The sequence below is a fragment of the Garra rufa genome, chromosome 19, assembly GCF_049309525.1.
Source record: "Garra rufa chromosome 19, GarRuf1.0, whole genome shotgun sequence".
Taxonomy (NCBI): domain Eukaryota; kingdom Metazoa; phylum Chordata; class Actinopteri; order Cypriniformes; family Cyprinidae; genus Garra; species Garra rufa.
Genome location: NC_133379.1, coordinates 19,828,809 through 19,845,697, shown reverse-complemented (window position 1 = coordinate 19,845,697; position 16,889 = coordinate 19,828,809). Strand labels below are relative to the sequence as shown.

General features: G+C 37.1%; 1 protein-coding gene across 1 annotated transcript in view; it reads left to right on the top strand.

Moving 5' to 3' along the window:
• Nucleotides 1-3,694: 3,694 nt before the first annotated feature.
• LOC141291990 (pyruvate carboxylase, mitochondrial-like) overlaps nt 3,695-16,889 on the top strand; it is a 92,991-nt gene continuing 79,796 nt past the window's right edge. Inside the window, exons 1-3 of the mRNA XM_073823973.1 lie at nt 3,695-3,874; nt 4,113-4,139; nt 4,307-4,405. Of these exons, the coding sequence (XP_073680074.1) occupies nt 3,695-3,874; nt 4,113-4,139; nt 4,307-4,405 (306 nt within the window). The remainder of the gene's footprint in view (nt 3,875-4,112; nt 4,140-4,306; nt 4,406-16,889) is intronic.

The following is a 16,889-nucleotide window of genomic DNA, read 5'->3' as shown; positions in this document are numbered from 1 at the left end:
TGGATGCATCCAGTGGAAGCCTGCAGTTTGTGTGAAGCTCTAAAGCTTAAATCCCTCATTGTTACTCCATAAATTACCTTGTTCTTCCTCTCTGTTATATGCCTGCTCTTTCTATTGATCGTGAATTCAGTCTCTCACATTAATTTGGAATGTTCTGAGCATCATGTACGACAGGGAAATGTATTTTTAGCCAAGGACAAGCTAGTTTTGTCTGTCTTCTCTAAACCTTCTTAAAATTCTCTGTACATCTTCATCTATTTCCCTGTGTATTCCAGAACATCTCGGCAGATTACCCTGGTTGGGCTGCCTGTCATACAGCGGATATTTTGTGTCCTCGGGTAATACGTTTGTGGAGACCTCCATTTCGGTGGTTCCAGTGTGCCATCACCTCGCTGAAACAGTATATTTCTCTCTGCCCCTGAAATGAAATTGAAAATTTCCCATTTGCTGAATTGTGTTAAAATGAATATGACTTCTTCTTCGTCTCCCCTTCTTTCCTGCTAGGAGGCCCAATAATCAGGACTGGAATTTAACTATGATTGGCATTTTAGTCCTAATATAATATGCTGCAAAATCACAGTCCATTTGTGGCAGTAATGAAATCTTTCTTTCTGGCACATCCCAAGATTTTCTTTACTTATTGCTTCGTTTTCCCTGCAGCTCCTATCTCTGCTAACCCCACCCCTCCTCCTCTTGTTGTTTTTCTGTTTTTTCTTTCCCTTCCATTACTCATTTCTCCCACCTCTCTCTTGTGTCTGTTGGTGTTTGTGCTTTCTAATTTTCAATTTTGGTTTGCGCTCCTCTCCTGTCTGGTTTTTCTTTTCTCTGCTTCTTCAGTCTTGTTTTCCCCCTTTCCATTCTTCAGTTTTTTTCTGACATTGTTGTTGTGTTTTGTTTTGTGAGCAGTCCTCTACATATCACTGTTGCAGTATTTGCAATTTTACATCTTCTTGACTGCTGGAATTACTTCTCTCTCTCATTCTCTGTCGTATTGTGATTTGGTCGGAGTGTTAAGGACTGTTTTTATGGGCGAAGCCGATGGGTAATGTGCAGCTTTGTCACACGGAAATCAAAAAACACAATATATCTTAAGTTCAACCTCCTCCGGCTACCTTAATTCATGGGTTCACCCTTTTCTTCTCTTGTTGTGATTACTCTCCCTCTCTCTGCTCTTCAGTTAGCACAGCATGTTCGTTTCATTTTTCTTTGCATTCAAACTCAAAATCCATTTCTTGCTCTCTTATAGCTTTACTGGCTATGTGGTCTTTATGGAATAGGCTAACAACCTGTAGGAACACCTTAGCAGCTACATAAAAACACATCAGCAACCACACTCGCTAGCATTGTGATGAAGAGTTTTGACTTTGGAGATGAGGTCTTCTTATTTTGACCAGTAAGGAACACCATAGAAAACACCCCAAGCTCCTTAACCCAGGGACACACCGAGCTGACGGCCGGCTGTCGGACAATGTTGGGTGGTTTTAGACCATTGGTTAATGGCAAAAAGCTACATGAATCTGTCAGTAATGAGCATGGCTGGTGTAAACAATGGTCGGTCGTGTAGGAACATATATAAACAGTCCCATCACAACACATATTCTACCAAATATGTGGTAGAAAACCAATGAAAGAGTTAGCTTATTTTAAAAATCCTACTGCCGCTACCTGTTGCTATTACAAATAAATAAAATACTGATACGATGCCACATTGTGCGGCTTTTGTTTGTAATTTCCAGTTGAAGGGTAACGAGAATCGATGTAAGTCATCACTGCTTTCCTTGCGAAAAAAGAGGAGAAATGCATGGGAAGCATGGAACGATGCATGTGCCTGTGTTATTTCCATTTGTGCCCTGATGCCTTTGAGGCTTTTAGTAGACCACAACTACTGAAAGAGCTTATAAAAGGCAGAGACAAGAAACGCTAGATGCCATCCTGGCATGATGTAAACATGCTGGTGCTTGTCATGATGCTGCAGCCACTGAAACAGTTTCACAATGCCGACTTCGCTCAATATACAGGGGCGTTTCGACTCGTTTTGGAGAAAATTGTTGGTACTGCTTTTGGTTTGAACCTACGCTTATATCCATCGCCACGTATAAGCCCTTTCAATAGCTGTAGTCTTTGTATCAGTACTTTATTTTCCAAGTTGTGTTGCAGTAAAAATAGCAAAAGGTAGCGTCAGTAGGTCATCGAGTGCATCCATTTCATGTCATAAATATGATGGTGCCCCCATAGTCCAAAATAGTACAAAACAATGTAGAATTTTTAAATAACATATATCTTTCATGGGCTTTCTACTGCATAATTCAGTGAGATGTCATTTACATTATATTAAGCCATACAAGTCTACGCTAATATTGTAATTGTTGTTTGAAAGATATTCGATTTGACATTATTAAGTATATAACAAAACAAAAACAAAAACATGCACACATACAAGATGTAGGCTACACTCCAGCACATTTTGAGTTAACACTTTTACTACGTGATTTGATTTATTAAAATACTTTTAGAATTTCCTATAATATCACACAAAAGTTTTTCTCCAAATATTAGCACGATTGCAAGAGTGTACTGATTTGATGAACAGTTCAATAAACAAAAAATTAATATTAATTAACAGTTCTTGTTTTTGATGTATTTTGACAATGAAAATAGTTTTAAACAAAGCCACAGCAGAACTGTTTTGTGTCTCTGAGTAACATTACTGAATCAATTGAACAAATCGGTTGAATGAATGACTCAATGACTTTCTCGTGCAGTGATTTGATGCCACCTACTGGTGTTTTAGGTTTATATTTAAAGTGTATTTTCCCTTTTTTTCTCCCAAATCATTTTATATTATTATATCAGTATTCAGCATTTTTTAAACATTGAAACATGCATTTGTAACTGTTTTAATGTCCTGCATTAAACAGTCTATATGAATGCATCTAATTGCCACTTCAAATGCAGATTCTGTGCCACCTCTGCATTACAAACACAAATTTTGTTGATACTGATTTCACTTGATTGGTAACAATTCTATAGTGTCTTATTATTTGAATTTATTGATTACATTTAATGAATTTGACACAACAGATGATGCATACACAAATTTGTCTTATAAAGCTACAAATGCCTATAAAAGCTAAAAAATCTATTTAAACTTATTTTTGTAACTTCTGCAAACTAACCCACCTGCGTTGCGAGTCAAAGACAGTCCTAAACCAAAATATTGTGTAATTATCGCTATAAACAAAATTCCAGATCAAGATATCTTTTTTTTTTGTTGCACACCCCTACTCAAGAGGTGATCTCTGTTGACTTGGGTTAGTAAGGAACACCCTAGCAACCACCCAGAACACCTTAGCAACATGTAACAGCCAATCAAAATCTTAGCAATTGAGTAACAACACAATGGCTTTGAGTACTATGGTGACGAATTTTACAGGAGTACACACAACTCATGCTTTCTTAAGAAAATCTGTTGAAATCTAGAATTTTTGTGCCTCTGTCCTTTTTTTTGACTCATTAATTCCTCACTGCAAGTCAGCAGGGTGTGCGAGACTCTGAGCGGAGGTGTGATAACGTGCGTACTTAAGCGTGATGTTTCATGGCTCTTTCATGTGTGTGTACACGTGGCTTCGCCAGTCCCATTTCCACAGGGTCCTTTGTCACATCTTTATTTCATGACGTGTGCGAATGTGTAATTATGACGCTGCTCAAAAGCTGGCAGCACTCGCCTCGGAGGACATGTCCACGACGTGAACTGTGTGCCACACGCCAGCATGGCGGAGGGATAATGGAGGCGAATCAAGAAGGGATGGTGTCTTCCCCTGATGCTCTAATTGCTCGGCAGCAGTCACAGCTGGTTTGGGCCGCTGCCATGTCAGTATGATTTGTTCGATCTGTGAGAGCTTGAGAGAATCAGGGGCCAGTTTTTTGTTGTACATGGAGATGCCAAATGTTTGTTTGCGAGCGTGTGACTCAGTTTAACCAAACACGCATAAAAAGGAGCGCTTGCAGCTGAATAGGGCTTGTTTAAACGGAGCCAAACAAACACGGCAAAGCTCATCTTTATTAAACAGAACATTTTCTGTTTTCTAATAATGCATTTAAACTCCCTTCAGATGTTCTTCATCCTCAGCTCAGTGTGGGTGAGCCGCAACCTCACGTGCTATAGCAGAAATCACATTCATTTTTCACTTCGTGACATCAAATACAACTAATCCGGTGTCTTAGGAGAAAAACGGAGCCCTCGTTATTGAAGCAGGGCAAACTTCTCTTTTGGCGTTTGAGACTGCTTTGAGCGAACACTCTTTAGTCGTACCTTGGAGGCCCTGAAGGTCGTGACCCTTTCAATGCTCTGTGCTTCCTTCCTCTAGAGAGCCCAGGAGCGCTTACAGATGAGGCCGACAAGACCGTGTGATATATTTTTTAGCACAGTGAAGCTCGCACACGCTCCTTTTGGACTTGTCAAAGTGCTGGCGTGTTTCTTTTTGGCCCCCATTTGGGGAGAAACGGCTAGCGAGACCGACAGGACAGGGGTTAAGGGGGCGTTAAAACAGAATTTTGTATCATTCTGATGTGGGTTCACTGTGGTGAAATTGTCTGCGGAGTCATGATGGAAAATGGCTGGCTGGGTACTCAAATGTTTATAAGCAGTAGAATTGAAAAGTAGATCAGTTTGTTTGGATTATTTATGTCTGTTGGTTCAAAAGCAAATACAGGTTAGTCACACATGTCTTTCACCTTTTATGTTTTGGTGTACTGGCTATGCTTTCAGCTACTGCTAAATGATTTTACTAAGGATGCATGATGTATCTGTGTCACATTGGATTTTAGAGAGTATTTAGCCATTTTTTAAATGCTTATTTTAACTTTTTAAAACAATTGTGATTAATATTGTAAAGGTGACATATAATGAAAATCTGACTTTTTCTGGGTTTAAGTGCTATAATCAGGTCCCCAGTGCATCTACCAACCCAGAACATGGGAAAAAAGACAACCCAGTAACTTAATCTGCTCAGAATTTGCTCCCCCGTGACATAGAAAGGGAATTTTATTATAATATTACACATCTTAATCTGTACGTTTTCACCCACGACTCCGCCATTTTGTTTTTGCAAGCGACAACGGTGTACAAGTTCTAACGCCATGGCGAAAGTTAGAGCAAAGCATGCTAACTGTTTTATTGTTGGCTTCACAAACGAGCGCAGAACACTATTTAGAGTCCCAGCTTTAGAGGAGACAAGAGAGCAGTGCTATTTCTTTCCCAGTTGTTTACCTTCGCAGACATAACTGACTGTAACTTGTGAGTTTTTTACATAAATCTGTGTATTTGGCAGTTTAAGCGCAATAAGACATGAAAGAGAACTCACATTCGTTTAGTACTCACATGCTGTGTGACAGCCACTTTCTGTGCGTGTGCTTCAGATGTGTGCACTCAGAAAACTGTATATCAGAAGTTTAAACTAATATGGTTTAAAACACATTATACTACAGGGCCGTTAAATGCTTGAATCTGATTGGCTGACGAACGTTCTAGAGGTGTGCATTATATTCAGGGAAACGCACGGCGAACGTAGTTCCAGGCAGCTTTAGACCGCAGTGCATGTCTATATCACTTCGCCATACGATTTCAGTTATTTCAAAGGTCCTTACAGCCCAAAACAGCAAAATAACTAAAACCCACAATGGCACTGGCCAAACTAATAAATACAGTAAACATCAGGATAAAAACGGCATTTTATTTCCATGTTTTTTTCCACAATATATTACGTTTTATTATGTACGGAAAGCACAAACTATTTCTCTCGCCCTCTCTCACTCACCTCACAGACGCACACACATAACATTACAGTTTGCACTCGCGTTAGCATTCGCGCTAATGTTGTTAGCGCTGCTCTGACGATTAACAACTTAAAAACGACATGACAGCTCTCACAAGCGAGGTAACAACGGCGTGGTCTTGAAGAAAACGAACTTAAAGTTTAGCTGTTAGTAGAGACGATGCTGCCAGTCACCCTTGAGAGAGACAGACATGAGAGAGGTAAAGTCATACACTTAGTTTTTCTCTCCCTCACTCTTTCCGTCTGTCTGCTTGTCTTTCGGTCTGTCTAAACTTCATTATTAACGGCATTATTTTGCTATCAACGGCTCAAGCGTCGTTACTAGTTCTAAAATGACGTTTTGGAACTAGCAACGAAGCTGTTGAATGAGCTGCGTAAGAAATTAATCCTACTCACAATAGGGTCGGGACAGGGCGAATGTCTTGAAATATATCATCTGATCGATGTCTTGAGGTGTGGTAACTGTAGTATAAGCGGAATAATTGACTTCGGGCCGTAGAATTCTGCGAAAATAATGCACACCCGAGGTGTAACGGCCACTCCGCTTCGCGTCGTGACCGCATCACCACCTCGGGTGTGCATTATTTTCTAAGAATTCTACGGCCCGTCGTCAATTATTCCTTACTTATTTCATTATTGGGTTGGTACTTCCACCTACGCCACGCATGACCTTTCCAACGTGACTACGTCATGCAAGATGCCAGTGCGAGATTAGCATTTGTGGTTAAAAAAATATCAATTTGTATTTTACTTAGAAAATGGCCTATCGTTTCGCTAGATAAGTCCCTTAATCCTTAGCTGGGATCGTGTAGAGCTCTTTGAAGCTGCACTAAAATCTGCAGTTTGGACCTTCAACCTGTTGAAGTCTACTATATGAAGAAAAATCCTGGAATGTTTTCCTTGAAAACCTTAATTTCTTTTTGACTGAAGAAAGAAAGACATTAATCTTGGAGGACATCGGGGTGAGTAAATTATAAGGAAATTTTAATTGTGGAGTGAACAAATCCTTTTTTCTCTCTGCGCTCTGTCTAAACTCATTATTACTGTTTTTAAACAACTTAATGACTAGTTAAGGATAAACATGGCAGTAGTCGTCATAGTGGAGTTGCAGATTCATGTAGATATTGATGTACATGATGTTGTTTAGTTGTTTCCTCCCAGACCGTTCTACCACAATTAGTATTTGCCTTGCAGTGGGATGCTGGGCAGACCCCAGGACAGACATGTACAGGTTAAGTACTGCACAACAGAGATGCTAACATAGACTCAGGGTAAACAGATCTGAGGCTGTTGGGGAAACAGGGGAGGTGAAGTGACCTACTTAACAGAGAAGGGATGCTGTGTAAACATGAGGGAAAAAAGGGGTGGGCTGGAAAGGACCAGATTGGCAGGTGGCCATTTTGAGTTCGCCCAATTGCTGTAGCAACTTTAGGGTGGAAGTAACGCGCACGGATCACCGCGCAAACCGTGTCCCTGTTTATTTATACGCATGTATGTGCTGGTCCCATGATGCACTGGCACTCCCAGATCACGACACTTCACACCTCCGATTGGTTCGATCTCCAGATGGAGTGAGATACATGCTCCCAACACACACACACCTGCACGATGATGAGCAGGAGCCTGTGGCATTACTCACTGTAATGTGGAAATGTCACTGCACACTCACACACAAAAGCGCATCTGCGGCTCACACACACTGACTGCATTTACCCTGATAGATTTCTGTCTCACCAGGCAACCAGTGCCCTTTCTTCAGGTCACGTCCGGTAGGCCTGTGTCTCACCTCTCATTCTCTGCCGTCTGCCACTTTGAGTCATACTTGACTTCTGCACTTGAATACTAAGCCAGAAGGGATGGACTGAGTATAGGGAGTTTTTTTGTTTTTTTCTGGTGAGCTAAATATACTGCCTTATACAGTTGTGGTGATTTAACGTTATTGACAGGGGTGCACATAATTGTGACTCTGGACCACAAAATCAGTCATAAGGGGCATTTTTTTTAAATTGAGATTTATATCATCTGAAAGCTAAATAAATAAGCTTTCAATTGATATGTGGTTGTTAGGATAGGACAATATTTGGCCGAGATAATTTTTTTTAGAAAATCTGAAATCTAAGGGTGCAAAAAAAAAAAAAAAAAAATCTAAATATTAAGAAAATAAATCGCCTTTAAAGTTGTCCAAAAGAAGTTCATAGCAATGCATATTACTAATCAGAAATTAAGTTTTGACATATTTATGCTAGGAAGTTTACAAAATTACTTGGAACATGATCTTTACTTAATATCCCAATGATTTTTGTCATTAAAGAAAAATAAATAATTTTGGCCTATACAATGTATTGTTGGCTATTGCTACAAATATACCTGTGCTACTTAAGTTTTGTGGTCCAGGGTCACAATTGACCTATCGGTAAGCCCCTTCCCTCAAACACAGATGAGCCAATGGCAGTTGAGTATCAGTTGCACAAGGAACAGAACTCAGCTGTCTTTAGGTTTCAGTGCCATAGAAAAACAGTGGAGGATCCGAAGTTCTCATCAATTTGATGGTGTTTATGCTACAAAAATGGTAAAATTATGTGCCTGGGGTACTTGTAACACTGATTCCAGGTATCCTGAGAGGATAGGCAATGGAATTTAGAATTGATTTTATTATTCAACATTGATTTTCTGGTTGTCCTACTTTCATTAAGTTAGATTTTTCATCTGCTCAAGCAGACTGTTAATGTCATCTTGTGCTTCTTTTATATATCCCTCCATGGCATTTAAGTCCCACTTGAATGCTCCTCAATGAGAGGTGGTCCTTCTGTGTCCAAAATTGATCAAAAACATCTTGCGACAAGGTTTTCGTAGTGACAGCTGTCATTGTAAAACAGTTAGCAACTCTGTTTGTTTGTCCAAGTTAGCAAAAGTACCTAAGGCGGATGGGGCTTACTAAATGACCATTCACAAAAACCTGCCCTCTTTAGTTCCTGTTGCTATGTCTGACAAACCATACCAGTATCTTTTTTAAGTTGTAATAATTTTGCACTGATAAGGGACAACACAAACTATAAAAAAACATATTTTATTACATAAACAGTTTAAACATATAAAAAAACTACGATTCATCAAAATATCCTCCGTTAGCAGCTATTACAGCTCTGCATAATCTGGGCCTAAATTATGTTCTAAACTTAATTGGCAATCAATTGTTAAAGCTATTAAGGTGTGCTGACCCAAAAATCTTTTAAAAACCTGGGCCAAGTTTAAACCAGTAACCAAGCATCACAGCTGGCAAAGGGAAATGACTTTGACATTATGTAAGCAAAATAAAAATTATTATTGCTGGTCTTCAGGTTACTTTAATGTATTTGCACCAAAAAAATGATAAGGATTTATGCTGATATTGTCCAAAACCACACACCAGGGGTGTTTCTAAACTTTTGGAGGGCAGTGTATATTAATTGTTTTGTTAATTCTTTTATTTGACAAATTAACTAAATGAAGTGCAGTAATACTGTACTATTGGTACTGATATAAAAAAAATGTAATAGTTATATTTAATGGGTCTCACTTTGTGCAGTATGAGCACCAAACCACATCTTCTGGTGCTCTCGTGAGAACCAGACTGAAAAACCTCACGTCACATGATTCTTCAGAAATCATTTGAATATGATTTGGTGCTCACATTTTTTATTAATATTGATGTTGAAAACATTATACTGCTTAATACTTGCACTGTTAAATAGATTTGTGGAATAAGCTTTTTTTTGCCCTTTTTCAAGCTTTTTTAGATGACAGGAAAAAATTATTGAGTGGAGAAGAGGGAGTGGGGATCAGCAAAGGTCCCTAGGTCGGGATTCAAACCCAGGTCGACCGAAAGCACAGTTGCATTATATGTCAGTGCACTAACCACTAGGCTATAGGTAGTGACAGAACAACATTTTTTAAAGGATTTTTTTGATGAATAGAAAGGTAAAAATAACAGCATTTACTTGATACCTGAATTTTTTGTAACATTTATAAATGTTTTACTGTCACTTTTGATCAATTTAATGCTTCCTTGTGGAATAACAAAAATTAATTAAAAGTTTTACCAACTCCAAACGTTCAAATGGTAGTGCACATTTATAATAATTTTTAACAACTTTGTTTTATCTTGCCTTGAAATTTTTGAAGTTCATTAATTTTTCAAGTTTGATGCAATTTCATAATTGTTCATGCAGTTCATTAATTCCAAAAACATTCTTTGTTTTTGTGTCAGAAAAAACAGCTCTGATTTGCTCTGAAATAGATCTGAAGTAGTCATACAGTATATTTATAAAGATACTTGTCATTACACTCAAAAAATGCTTGGTTAAAAAAAAAAAAAAAAACAGCCCTGAGTTGTTTTGATGAAGCGGTTGGGTTAAATGTTTAATCTCGCCCTCTGGGTAGTTCATTCAACTCAAATATTGCTTAAAAAATGCTATTTCTTATCTAAAATGAACCCAAAATAGGTCAGAAATGAACAATAATTAAGTTGAATTAATAAATAATTAAACATTTTTGTATTGCTTATTAATAAATGTTCACCTTTTGATTATTGCTGATGCCTTTGGTAATTATGTGTCAGATTTTTAATTCGCAACATATTTTGGATTAATTTTAAACCAGCCATATACAGTGCCTTGCAAAAGTATTCGTACCCCTTCATTTTTGTCACATTTTGTTTTGTTGCAGCATTATGTTAAACTGCTTTAAATTAGTTTTTCCCCACATCAATGTACACTCCATACACCATAATAATGACAAAGCAAAAACCAGATGTGCAAATTTTACAAATTTATTAAAAATAAAACACTGAAATAAGTACATTGCATAAGTATTCATACCCTTAACTCAGTACATAGTTGAAGCACCTTTACAGCCTCAAGTCTTTTTGGGTCTGATGTGACAAGCTTTGCACATCTGCATTTGGCAATTATCTGCCATTCTTTGCCTCACCTGTTCACCTCTCAAGCTCTGTCAGCTTGGATGGGGGCTGGCAAACATTTTCTAGAGTCCTAGTTGTTCCAGTCGTCTTCCATTATGGATAATGCTTCTGTGAACCTTCAATGCAGCAGATTTTTGTCTGAACTCTTCCCTAGATCATTGCCTTAACGCAAGTCTGTCACTGAGCTCTACAGGCAGTTATCTTGACCTCAGGACTTGGTTTTTGCTCTGATATGCATTTTCAGCTGTTTTTTCTGAGAGGTGTGTGCCTTTCTAAATCATACTCATTCAAATGAATTTGCCACAGTTTAACTCCATGCGAAGTGTAGTAACATCTAGAAGCAATATGAAAAATATTGCTAAATTTCGAGTGTCCCAGAAAAGGGTATGAATACTTATGCAAGGGGATTTTTCAGTTTTTTATTTCTAATAAATTTGCAAAGTTGTTACAAACCTGTTTTGCGCTTTGTCATTATGGTGTATGAGATGTAGATTGATGTGGAAAAAAAAGTAATTTAAAGCAGTTTAACATAATGCTGCAACAAAACAAAATGTGAAAAAAAAATGAAGGGGTATGAATACTTTTGCAAGGAACTGTATGATTGAGTGGGATGTTTTATTCCCAGTCCATCTTTTGCTAGAAGGGAAACAAGTGTCGCTCTGAACTCCAAATCCTGCATCTTCTTTTAGATAAGACAATCTTTCAAACTAAATCAGATCTTTTATTAAAAAGAACAATTTTTATTAGGCTGACATGCTCAAAGACACAACCTTCCACGTGTCAAATATCATATTCCCTCCGAGATAAAACAATCGGGTGAACGTTTCTCGCTCGTCTCTCCTGGGTTGCTGTGATGCTTTTCTGCCTGTTAGAGCATGCAGGGTTGCTAGGAGCTCAGAAACTGTGGGATCTCTTTCCCTCTATTACCATTTCTCTCTTACCGTCTCTGAAGCTCTACCCTTCACCTGCTGAAATCTCTCTCTCTTTCCTGCTTTCCATCTCCCTGTTGTTCTCTTTCATGCCTGAGAGTTACAGGAAGTGACTAATAAAATTCCATGGGCATGTTCCAGCTACCCAAAAGTCCCCTGCAAAGATTTCACAGGGTATTTGACCATCTCAAGCAAGATTGCAAATTGTAGGAAGTGTTTGTTTATTCGCTGCTAACGATGTAGGGAGTAACTGGATATCACCTCTTTAGAAATCTAATTGGCTAAATGTTATTGTAGTTATGTAATGTTTCACTGTATTATTATGTTTAGCTGTTTTTTAAAACATGTTGTTTAAAGTAATATATACACATAAGCAAATTAATAAAAAAAATGGCATATTGCATTTTTTTTCTTTTAATGCTTTTGGAACAGTGTTTCATGTGCCTTTAATTTTGTGAACGTCAAATTAAACATTATAGTCCAATTGGGCACATTGCTGTTAAGATGCATAAAGGTTATGAATGAACCAAATCTTATGTGTTTTTATATTAAGGGACACTGCAGGCAAAAACGCTGTTTTTTCATGTACCTGTCAAGTTTGAGATTTTAGGCTTTATGGTTTTTCATAAAGTGTTTTTTCAGACTAGTGGAAAGAAAACATCCAAAAGATAGCGTTAAGTGTTTCTTTTATAGCACTTTGTCCATTTGTGTCAATAGATTTCAATTACAATACATATTTTTAAAGGCTGTTTTCTCAAAATGAGAACTTTTCTCCAACACTGAGTCATAAATTTCCACTTCAGTAGCACTTACACACTCTGAACTTAAAATTTTTATTCTTGTCTATATCCTGAAGGTTTTTTCAGAGGGATTTGTTCATATATAACTTGCTTGATTTTATACAAAATGTATTCCCCAAAAAACTGTAAAATGTATATAGTTTTCTGCCTGTTCTTTTTTCTGAATTCTAAAAAATTACAAAATGAGAATGAGATTCCCAGAATTCCTTCTGTAAATCATTTGACTCTAATATGTTTTAATTAATCAAGAATTTTGAAACTGACTTCATCCAGTGTTTAGATTTTTGTACTAGAAATGTATGCAAATTAGTGCATATTTCATTAAATAGTGCCTCGTTTGCATATTAAAACCTAACATTTTAGAAAACTTGTAACTCCAAAAATGTTGGCAATTATCACTGTAACCAAACAACTAAGGTGATAACTATTCACCTGCAGTGTCTCGCCTTAAACATTGCAAAAGTCATGTAGCACTAACTTTGGGTATGAAATATCATATGAATTAAATTATTATTTATAATAAAATTTAATACTAACGTTCAAAAAGTTTGAGGTCAATACGATTTATTTTTGATTTTTAAAAAAATAGTTACAATAGATGTTAATTGCATCCTGTGATGGCAAAGCTGAATTTTCAGCAGCTGTTACTTCAAAACTTTAGTGTCACAGGATCCTTCAGAAATCATTTTAAGATGCTGATTTAGTGCTCAAGAAACATTTATTATCAGTATTAAAAACAGTTGTGTTGCTTAATATTTTTGTGGATTCCATAATACCTTTTTTTCTTTGACAGAGCTGGGTAGTAATGTATATTATACTATCAGATTCCAAAAAAATGTAATTTGTAACCTGTAATTGGTTGTAACTTGATTAAATTACACTTTTAAAACTCGTACTTAGACAACAGTTACTTTTTATTATTATTTAGTATCAATCTTGGAAGTAAAGTAGTTCATAAAGTCATTACTGCAGCCGGGTTGCCAGGTTTTCACAACAAAACCTGCCCAATTTCTACTCAAAACTAGCCCAAAAGTAGCCCCGGTAAAAATCGAGTTCTGGGGGGTAAAATACACATTTTCTGCTGGGATTCCCCTGGTAAAATTAGCATTCCAGGGACTAAATATTACATTATTGGGGTCAATTTAACCCGCAGTCATTGAAAACAACGCCCAGCAACCGTGTTAAAGTAGCTCAATTCTGCTGGAAAACTGCAGACTTAGTAACATTGCTGTGCTGTTAATTTTCGTTAATTTAGCCACTGTATTAAATGTTTTCTTCTAAAAGAGGCGAAAAGTAGTCAGATCTAGCGGTTTTCAAGGCTTTATTGTAAGAGAAAGCACTTTCCCTCCATGCAATATGATATACCTATTATTTGATTTATCACTCAGTAGGTTATTTAACTATTTATTAGTATCTCTTTGAAAGGCTCACGAATTCAAGCCATTTCTTTACATCTAAAGAAGGCATTCCCAAACTGTTTTGTCATCTAAAATTCTTTCACCTAACATATTTACCCTTTTTTTATAATTAAGTAACACATTTGCATGTTCACGGTTCTCTGACACTGGTTAATGTTAATTTTTTAAGTGAGTGTTTAATTTTGACTGATGTTATTTTAAAATGGTTTATTTTAATTTTACATTTTTATAATTTAGTTACTTATTAGCTTTTCATTAAACTCACAAACCCCCTGCATTTCCTTTACGAGCCAGACTTTGAGAAACCTTGTGGGAATGTAATGTTTAATGCGCTTTATGTTGTACATACATTTTAATACTCTATGTATTTCCGAATGTAGTCTGCTTATATAACTTAAAATGTGTACTGAAATGGATTAGGTTACTAACTACAATTTTTTCAGCATTTATTAGAAATATTTTCTAACATTATAAATGTTTTTGATCAATTCAATGCATCCTTGCTTAATAAAAGTATTAATTACTTAAAAAAAAATAATTGTCAGCATACCCAGAATCCCTAAGTGTCATAATTTGAATAATCTTCCTCATAAACACATTTTGTTTTGATTGTCTACACAAGCCCCGCTCAGTGTGAATCCTGCGTAGGGACCCTGTGAATCAGAACACAGCTCTGTTTTCTATTTCCTTCTGTCTTCTCTCAGCATGGAAGGTAGAGGTTTGTAATTGTATTTAAAGCTCTCATTTGACTCAAGCCTCTGGTGGTGAAGAAGACGAGCGTCAGTTTTAGCATCCATTTCAGCCCTGCTCCCAATTACACCCAGCGCGAGAAAAAAAAAAACAGAATGAGAGATGAGGAGAACAAGAGAAAGAATAAGACTGACCCATGCAGAGCTTTGGCTTGCCTTCCTTCCTTTTCAGATCTCTTTATGAGACACACTTCCTCCAGAAGTCTTGCTGTGACCCAGATCAGTGGCGCTTCAACAGAAATCCTGTCCTAAAGCATCTATCTGATGATGAAAAGCCAAGGACACAGCTTTGGATCGCTGTTATGGCTGCCCTGTCTTATTTTCCGAAGCAAAGCTGAGCCGGATGGATCAGCGTGGAGCTTGTCGGATAATGATACGATGGTATTCCTCGTGTTTCTGCTAATTTTTTGTGACCGTTATTGAAATGAGCCCTAGTTTCTGAGAAGTCAGCATGAATCCCGGTTTGCAATATGTTGCAGTATTCAGCAAGAAAAGTGTTTTTTCCCCATTTCATTTTTTTGTTTTTGAATGATTTTTAAGAAAGTAAGCCGCATCCATTTTGGTTTTCATGTTGACTTTTCAATAATAGCATTCATCCGCTTATTACGGGCATTCAGGGTGTAAATGACAGAGAAATCCTGTCGTATCTCTGTGACGGTCATCTCACTGGGTGGCAGAAGCCATTAACGGCGTCAAATCAAATTTCCACTCAATTTGAGTGATATCAAATTACTCTTTTGAATTGCCATGGCAATGCTTGTATAATCTCCGGTGGATTTACTGTTCATTAGCATGTCTTGCGTCGTAAGTGGTGGCACAATCGATGTTGAGCAATCGTAGCCATTACCCAAAGAGCGACTGTAATGAAGCCAAGGCTTGGGCTTGTTCTTGTGTTTGTGTTTTGTTTTGTTTCACACTCCTCATTAAATTCCTCTGTAACACCCCACCCTACAATACCTCCGTCGGTGCCTGTATCTCTGCTGTGCACATCAATTTTGCTGTGCTGATGATTGTAATGTGGATGCCAGAGGCTGAGACGGAGCACAATTGCAACAGTAAATGACTGCTGCCAGTTGGCTGGAGTGTGAGTGTTTTTGTGTGCATGTTTGTGTGTGTGTGTGTGTCAGTGTTTTTTTTCCTCAATTTGTTCTTATTGCCTGCACACTCCCCTGAGGTACTTGTGTCGACGGTTGCTCTATTTTTGCAGGATGAATGTTTGTACAGTTCAAGGGGCAGCTCTCTGTGAAATGTTAGATTTTGAAATTGTTGCTTTTTTTATTTTTAACCTCCCGCTTTGGTAAGCGGCTGAGGGCCGCCTCCTGCGCCTCACCCTGAAGAGCTGTTTTGTTAAATCGCTCAATTGCACCTTTAAACACTGCATTCAAACCCTTCAATCCGCACGGCGTATTTTGAGATCATGCGCAATGCATTTCAACAGCCAATTTTACCTGTTCACCTTTGAGTAACTACGCCCATCAATGCCACTCATGCAAAATCCCCTGCCCCTTGTGTGTTTATTTACGGAATATTTCGCTTCATTTGATGTGTTTTATGAGAACTCTTGAGTGCTACTGAACACATTTCACCATATTTAAATGCATTTTGTGGAATTAGCGTAGAAAATGCTTCTTAGAATGTTCACTAACGTGAACCAAGCAGCTGTAAGATTGAGGCCGTGTATTAGCAACAGTCAAATGAAAATAAAATAGTGTCTAGTTTTATTTTCAGCTGAAATGCATGTATTATATAAAGATAGTTTAAAGAAAATTAGAAATTGGTTAGAAATGCATTTTTTTTTTAAAGAAAAATTAAAAATTTAGGCTGAAATGGATGTTATATGAAGATAAATTTTAGAAATTGGTTAGGAAATAGAATATAATTTTATTTTTAGCTGAAATGCATGTTGTAAAAATATATTCTTTTTAGAAAATGGTTAGAAAATAGTTTCCAATTTTATTTCCAGCTGAAACACGTGTTATATAAAGATAATATTAGAGAAAATTAGAAATTGTTTAGAAAAAGAATCTAATTTCATTTTTTGTTGTATTTTTTTATTTTATTTTTTAAAGAAAATTAAAAAAAAAATTAGGCTGACAATTTAGGCTGAAATGAATGTTATATAAAGATAATATTTAGAAATTGATTAGAAAATAGAATAGAATTTTATTTTTAGCTGAAATGCATTTGTTGTGTGTGTGTGTG